Genomic DNA, 8,211 nt, shown 5'->3' with positions numbered 1-8,211 from the left:
GTGACCATTCCCTGGAGTGTGTTCAGTGCCCGACCATCCTCTGGGGAAGAGCCTTCATCCAGCGTAAACCTGACACAACTTCAATGCTGTACCACCGGGTTCTGTCAGTGGTCCCCAGACAGATACTTGAGGTGTGAGGAATCCCCCCGTGGTGGGGAGCTTATTATAAGGAAAAGTTCGGTTCTTCCTCAAGAGCTGAACACGAGCTGGCAGCGATGGCAAGAGGAGGAGGAGGAGGACGAGGAGGCCGGGCAGCCGCCGCGGGGAGGCCGGGCAGTGGCCGCTGCGTCACGATTGACAGCGGCATGTGCGGAGGGTCTATAAACGGCGGCGGTGAGTGACAGGGAGGGCAGCGACGGCCGCGGGGCAGGGCAGCCGCACTCCGGCCATGAGCTCGACCCGCAGGGCCCTCGCGGGCCTCTACGGGCGGGGAACGAGCCACATCGACGGGGCGGAGGAGGCCGAGAGCGCGGCCTGGGCCTCGCGGCCGGACCGACGGAGTTACCTGCTGGGCATCCGGCCCCAGAACAGGTGAGCGCCGGCCCAGGGGAAGGCGCTGCTGTGGGTGCTGTCCCCGCGCTGGCCGCTGCCGTGGGTGCGGGTGACAGCGGGCGCGGGGCTGGCGGGGGACACGCCGGCCACAGGCGGGGGACGGAGGCGGGCCGGGCCGGGCCGGGCCGGCCGTGGGCGCAGCGGGGAGGGCGGGCTGGCCCTCGCCCAAGCCGCCAGGCCTCGGAGGGAGCGCGAGGCCGGCCGGCTGGAAGTGGCGTAGCCAGCGGGCCTGGCCGTCCCCGGGGAGCTGCTCCAGGGCAGAAAACCAAGCGATGGCTCGGGCTCTGCGGAGGAGCGGGTGTGCTGCAGACCAGTCCCTCGCTTCCTCAACGAGAGCTGGCGGTAGCGCAGCTATTGCCGGGCAGGGCCTGTCGACATGGCACATTGTGTGTGGCTGAGCGGGTGTGTGAAGTGGTGGAATCATAGAATAGAATCATGGAATATGCTGTCCACAAGGATCATCGAGACCAGCTCCTGGCCGTGCACAGGACACCCCAACAATCCCGTGCTGCACCTGAGCTGGTTGTCCAAACACTCCTGGAGCTCTGGCAGCCTTGGGGCCATGACTACTGCCCTATGGAGCCTGTTCTGGTGACCCACCACCTTCTGGGTGAAGAACCCTTTCTGAATATCCAGTAATCTAATCTACTGTAACCTCCCTTGTACAGCTTCATGCTGGCCCCTCAGGTCCTATCGCTGGTCACCAGAGACCAGAGATTGATCGGTACTGCCTCTCATCTTGCCCTCATGAGAAAGTTGCAGACCCCAGTGAAGTCTCAGTGTAAGCTGTCCTTATGAAATCCTGACAAACACGAGTGTCTCCAGTTAAATTCGGGGAACAGCAGTGACCTTCCTGCCTTCATTGTAGTGAAGTGGCTCACCAGACAGAGCGAGGGGCCCGCTGGGCTCTGTGCTCGGGTGCCTTATCTTATTGTCAAAAAGGCATTTCTACACTGTAGATAGGGGCTGAGCAGCAATGAGATCTGCATTCCTGGGTCAGGAATGGCCTCCAGCACAGGGTCTGGGGTAGGAATAAGGCTTTGTTCGCAGGGGGAAGGTATGATAAACATGCTGTCAGCTGAGCCTGACTGAGGTTAGCAAACACAAAATTACAGGGTGATGTGCCAGCAGCGCCCAAGGTGTCGGTGATTGTCTGAGGCACTCAAAAAAGCCTTGAAATTGCTTTGAATTCACTGGGAATGCTCTTCAGTCTATGAGCTCTCCAAATGAGTGTGTCTCTTCCCTGCTGATGGTTTATAAATAATCCATTTCCAGTGTGTCAAGTGTTGATGCCTCAAGGAGTCAGACATTCATAAAAATAAATGCAGGACCAAAAGTACTGCTGGGAAGTCAGGTGTTAAAACTGGGGTAACGCCAAAGTGAAGTTGCCTAAATTCAGTTCCTTTGTGGTGGTATCATGTCATGCTGGGGTGTGAGCTAATTGCAGATTGGCTGCACACAGTGACACCTTCAGCACCACCAAATGTCCATGCAGGGTCCACAGCCTGCAGCCTCAGATTACACCATGAACTGGAGATCTCTTAACTCAGCCCAGTGACTCCATTCTGTGGATTACAAGCAGAGAGAGGTTAATAAAAAAGATGTTGAGGTGTCTGGGTTGCCTACAGCTTAACTTTTATTTTCCTTGGCTACGCTCAAATTGCAGCTTTAATCAGTTTAACCATTAAGGAGAGTTCATCCGTCCAGCAAGAAATACCTTCAGTGCTCCCAGCTGGATTCCCGAAGTTTCCTCTGTTGGGGAAGGCAAGGAGCAATGGAGCACGCATGCAGGCAGTGCTCCTGGTGTCTTCTGGCTGTACCACCCCTTGAGGCTGTGGCTCAGGCATGGTAAATCTGGCCCATGGCTGCAGAGCTCTGAGCCCTGAACCTTTTGAACTTTTCAACCTAATGCTGCTGTGGCTGCACCCCGATTTCCATCCCTGGGAGCCCAGTACTGGCAAAGGGACTCTGCTGCCTCAGTTAAATCAACAGCACATTCCATTTCCACAAATTCTCCAATCATTTTTCCAGCCACTTAGGTACATGGTTGTCAAAGCCTGTGGGAAGGCAATTTAATTTTGTCTCTTAAATCCACTGTCTGCCCCTTCTGTTGTAAGAAGCAGTGACTAAATAATTGCTTAATGGCAAAATTGACCTTTCCCTGAGTTCATGGCAACTTCTAGGTTCCCTAATGAGTTAGGGAGGAGGCATATAAAAGTCTGGTTCCCTGCAGAGCCCTACAAGTGCTGAAGACTTGAGCCAGGATTTTTGGAAACTGTTGTCTAAAATGCAGGGCAAGGGCTTGAATGAAGTGTGGCTTTTTATGTCATAATTTAAAAATGTATCATAACAATTCTGGGAAGCAAATGGGTGGACTAGTGTAGCAAGGAGACTTTCAGAAAGCAATTATGACTGTAATTAAATCCAGGAACATCTGGAGAGCTTACCTGGGAGAACTTGAAAAGCACATGAGCAACATGCAGAACAGCAGATAACACTGAGGAGCTCTCTAACACAGAATGGATTTGGATTTGCTGGGTTTGAAGATAACAAAGGCAATGGGACAAGTGATGCAGACATAGCATTGCTGTGGGAGGCTCCTTTGGTGGGTAGGAAACAGAAGTGGATATTCTGATCCAAAGAAAATAGGTTTTTTTCAGGTTTCTCTGTTCCTGACTTTATATGTGTATATAGAGTATGTTTAACTGACATACTTGCCTGTTCACTGCTTCTTAAAGCAGTAGAAAGTGTAGTAACGTGGTAGAGGTACACAAAGATGTGGAGAGATCTTTAAGAAAAGAAACTGAGGTTGTAAATCCCTGCTTCCAGGGTGCCTTTAAGAACACGCTCTGCTCTGCAGTTCCCAGCACGGGAATGGAGCTGTTGAAAGAGTCCAGAGGAGGCAGCAAGATTGTCAGAGGGATGGAGCACCTCTGCTATGAGAAAAAGCTGGAATTGTTTATTCTGGAGAAGCTTTTGGGTAACCTGATTGTGGTCTTCCAGTACCTGAATGCAGCCTAAAAGAAGGATGGAGAGAAACTCGTTACAAGGGCCTGGAGTGACAGGACAAGGGGAAATGGCTTCAAACTGCCAGAGGGCAGGGCTAGTTGGGCTATTAGGATTAAATTCTTCCTGTGAGGGTGGTGAGGCCCTGGCACAGGTTGCCTAGAGAGGCTGTGGCTGCCCTAAGTGTTCCAGGCCAGGTTAGATGGGGCTTAGAGCAACCTGGTCTAGGTCACCTGCTTATGGCAGGTGATGGAACAAGATAAGCTTTAGGGTCCCATCCAACCCAAACGATTCTGTGATTCTATGTTGAGGGCGGTTTGGATGTCTTACTTGGTCTCCCTAATCCTGTTGGAGGAAAGGGATATCATGTAAATTGAAAAATATTAATTAGGTAACCAGAATATGATTTTTCTGGGTTTTAACTTATAGAATTTTCCAGAGGTGGTGCTGAGAAAACCAGAAGAATAGAGGTGTTGAAAATGGCCATAGATAGGACATCATCTTTTTATAAACAGAGTATTCAGGGTGTTTACTCTTTGTGCCCTTGGGAGCTAGTCTTTTGTAAGGATTTTCCCTGTGAGCAAACAGCTCAGTGTCTTTCCTTTGTTGGTCTTTTAACAGACCTGATATTGGACAGTGTCAGGAGCAGCTTATGGCCACAGTGACTCGCCCTCTGCTCTGGCTGCTGACAGGAGTTTTTTTTTTTATCTTGGGGTTGTTTTATTTAAACAAACCTGTTACGTCTCAGAGCAATTATTTCAAGCAAGTCATTATTTCACGAAGTGAGAGGAGGAGCTGTCAGTCCTGTTCAGGGTCTAACTTAGCTGCATTCATGGGCCACAACCCTCAAGACATCTTTTTAGGTGTCCTTTTTGTAAGATCTAGGGAATCTGGAGAGTGTATTGGTGCAGAGAGGTGCAATTTTATATAAAACCTTCATCTGAGTGCTGGGCAAACCTCTGCTGGAAGTGATCTGCACCTCTTACCTAATGCAGCTGTCTGCTCCTCAGTCTCATTAGAGCATTGCTTCCTTGCTTGAATATCTTTCTACTGTCATAGCTACATCATATACAGATATTTATAGAGTGTAGTGACATTGCCTCTGATCTTTTCTTTGATAACTCTGCTTGGGGTGGCAGTTGAGCTCAGGAGAGGGCCTTGCCACCTGGTTCTTCTGGCTGGAAACCATTCCCAATCTTGTCCCTCTTGCTTTGCACATAATATCAAATGAAGGAGAAAGATCTGTTGCTATAATAAAGTGTGCTGGAAACTGAGGAGCACTTGATTCCTGAAAAGCAGGTTTAGTTCAGTCGCGTTCCCTCTTTAGCAGCTGGGTACCTGTAATGTCCAACAGGACTTTGCTTTTGGCGAGGAGTGGTGTAACCCCCTGATCAGATGCCAGCTGAGGCAGCTGAGAGCACTCAGTCAGTTTGATTTGTGGGATGGAAGTGTCCCAAACTCTGGAAGGAGGGACAGCCAGTACCTACTGGAAAGGCAAAGTTTAAGGCGTCAATGACTCATCTCCACGCCCTGTGACCTGTAGGACAGAGGCGTCTGTTTCCCATTGCTGTAACTACCTGCACAGAGGTGTCTGCTTTGAGGGGGGGCTCCTCGGCAGTTGTGCACTCTGAATAACAATCCTCAACAATTCCAAAGGGAGATTTTTTCAGCTCCCTTCATATAGCCTCCTGTCCATATATCCATATGTCCTAGAAAGCCAAGAGGAGCTGAGTGTGCAGGCTGATGAGCCGATGCCCTTCAGGGCCAGTATAAAGATACAGAGTATATCTCTTCTCAGGAAACCTCATAAAAGGGGATGTTTCCCCGGCCAGGGATACCATTGTGTGGAGGGCAGAGTGTGGTCATCTCCAAACAAGGCGCCTCTCAGGCCACAGCAGAGGCAGTTCCCAGGAGATGCAATTAAAACCTGCTCTACCCATGCTCTCTTTGGAGGAGGGGAGGAAGATCTTGAGTGAATGAGGTTGTTATCTCACACTGGCTGAGTCTCACACTTCACAGCATCGCCTGGTCCAAGAAGAGGAAGATGGAAGGGCTGTTGCAGGCAATTTTATTTTCTTATTTTTTCTTTTCTTTGCATAGTGAGCTGCCAGAAGGATGCCACCTTTCCTGGGTGTCTCATTGTCCAGTATTTACTTTGCTTTTTTTGGCCATTTCTCATTCCTTGGTGTGTTTCTAAATTTAATTTGGGCCATAGAGACAGCAACAATTCAGAGTTAATATACACAAATCTGAGCCATCTTCAGAGCATTACAGAGGCTGATAAGGAATGTGTAACTTAATTTATTGTTTTCCACCTTCTCTGTTAATGAAATCTAGCCTGAATTGTTACACGTAAGTCCGTGTTCATCTCAGCAAAAAGTAAATTACATGCAGAAAAAATTGCCACATTTCTTCATCTCTGACATTGATTTGGTCTGTGACCTTGACAAGCAAAGACTCAATACATCTGTTTTCCAGTCTGTGAAATAACAATGTGTCTTGTACAGCGACACAGCACTCAGAGCTGCTTTATCACAGGCCTGCTGATAGCTCCTGCCATGGTATATGAACACCAGCGTGCTTGTTCTGTGTGTGCAGGGAGTGCTTGATAAGGGGCAGGACACGTGGCAGGAAAGCAGCCGAGAGCACAACCATGCCTACATGAAATCCTCAGTATTTGCTTTTAAACGTTGAAAAGGGTTCACTGCTGACAGCTGAGGCGGGATTCCGAGTGGATTGTATTTGTCTCAAGTAGTATTAACCTTGAAGGCAGGCAAGTTCATAGGAAACCTTATACTTGGAAGTCTGCATGTGCAAAACATGCCCAATAATGTCAAGGATCAGAGAGCCAGCGAGGGCAACTATCTGTAGGAAATTGCCAGTCCCTCTGTCCAGCTCCCAGGATGTACCGGCTGCCTGGCTCTCCATGGGCTTCCCGAGGAGCTTTGGTGCAATACTGACTCCCTCAAAACATAACTTGGATGTGTCAGCTTTGCTGTCATGGACACGTTTTGCTCTTTTTTTCCTTCAGTGGACAGCTTGTGTGGGTCAATTTTCATGCTGTGGAAGAGCACTGAAAAATATTGATCACTGCTGCAGCTCAAGCAGCTTGAGTTCAAGTGCTTGTCCATATGAGGATGGAGCCACTGTTAAGGCTATTTCAGGGTCTCCTGAGCTCTTGTTAACTTCCATGTGAGGAGTGTACTGGAAGGAGAAAGATTTCTTTATCTCAATGACAAGAAATACAGAAAGAGAGTAATTTCGTGGATAATTGCATGAGAGGGTTAAAAAAGGTGCCAGACTGAAAATCTATGTTTTTGAAGCAGTTAACTTTTTGGTGCCAGTGGATGCCAGCCCAGACCATCAACTTGAATGGTTAAAAAAAGTGAGTGGTGTTGACAGTTCTGCCTCCTGCCCTTGCAAGACTGAAATTTGGCAAGTGCATGAAAAACAAGGAAGGCTGTCTTCACTTCCAAAGAAAATTAGGAGTAGTTGAAGGGCTAAAACCTTTAAGAGGATGATAAATGGCCAAAGGAGTTTGAAAGCATACGATTAAATGAAATTTAACAAAGAGCTGAGACTGGTGGAAGAGATGTAGTAGAGAGGTATAGTGCTATGGTCCAGCACTTGAGAACAGTTGTGTATTTTCAGAACTAGCTTATAAAAAGCTGAGCTTCTCTTCATCAGTGGGAGGTGCCTGAGGAGGCTTCATCCCGCCAGTGCTGGACATGCCTGGAGCAGACATTTTTGAAGTCTGTTTCTCCAGTAGAAGGAAGGGTTATACTTGAGGCCTTGACTCACTGCTATAGATGTGTTCCTCAGGATAACATAAGCATTTGCCTTTATGCAGTAACTGTAATGGCCCCGAGCTTGCTTGAGGGAGACACATCCGCTGCTGACGCTGCACTTCATTAGCAGAGCCCTGTGCTGTGTGTGCTAATAAGTCCTTGGGGAGCCCGGGGCACAGACAGCCCAGTGCCAGAGAGGATCAGACCAAGCACGCCGGAGTATCTGCTGCCCTGCTCAGGAGCCCCATGTTTCCAGCAGGGTAGATTGGGTTCTGATGTAGCTGTGCTGTCACAGCTCTACGTGGATATGCTGGAACATATTGAAGTGAAGCGCCAGCTGCCTGCAGGCTGCAGGCTCCACAATTTGACTGTGCTCTCTGGGGCTTAAATCTCTAGTCTGAAAAGCAAATTTAGCATATTGAGGTTAAACTTCAATTAATACACGATGGCCTTTTTCTTCTGATAATATCGAGAGACCCTCAAGAGACCCTCAGTTCAGTGTTCAGCACTGTCTCGGGATGTGCAGTGAATAAAGCCCATGTTGTCTTAATACCGGGGATTAAAAAAAAAAAAAACACTGTCAGTGCTTACTGTTTGATCACATCCATGAGCACAATGGGTTCATGGCACAAGCAGCCTTTGTTCTGACTCTTGCTATTTTATTACGTCCAAGCCAAGACACATCCCTATTTGTCTTATGCAAGAAATCATGATTAAAACCACACTACTGCCTACACTAGCATTCTAGCTAGCAAGGATTTTGGGAACTTCCTTTTAAGAAGGTCTTTAGTATTCCTAGTGGGTAAAAAGATGTTTTTCCCTTGCAGTGGTAAGCAAAATGTTTTGAGACAAGTTAAACGAGTGA

At 48.5% G+C, this 8,211-nt stretch overlaps 1 protein-coding gene across 3 annotated transcripts in view; it reads left to right on the top strand.

The window, feature by feature from the left end:
- The first annotated feature begins 254 nt into the window (after positions 1–254).
- ALPK3 (alpha kinase 3) overlaps positions 255–8,211 on the top strand; it is a 32,546-nt gene continuing 24,589 nt past the window's right edge. The window contains exon 1 of one of the 3 annotated variants that reach the window (XR_011003867.1): positions 255–531. Coding sequence is in view for 2 of the 3 variants with exons in the window: in XM_068204233.1 (XP_068060334.1) it covers positions 389–531 (143 nt within the window). In the remaining variant the exon portion in view is untranslated. The remainder of the gene's footprint in view (positions 532–8,211) is intronic. The other 2 variants (XM_068204233.1, XM_068204234.1) reach the window with 2 other exon arrangements.

Source organism: Anomalospiza imberbis, chromosome 13 (genome assembly GCF_031753505.1).
Source record: "Anomalospiza imberbis isolate Cuckoo-Finch-1a 21T00152 chromosome 13, ASM3175350v1, whole genome shotgun sequence".
NCBI lineage: Eukaryota > Metazoa > Chordata > Aves > Passeriformes > Viduidae > Anomalospiza > Anomalospiza imberbis.
The sequence above is the reverse complement of the archived record's forward strand: the minus strand, read 5'-3'. Positions and strand labels throughout refer to the sequence as shown.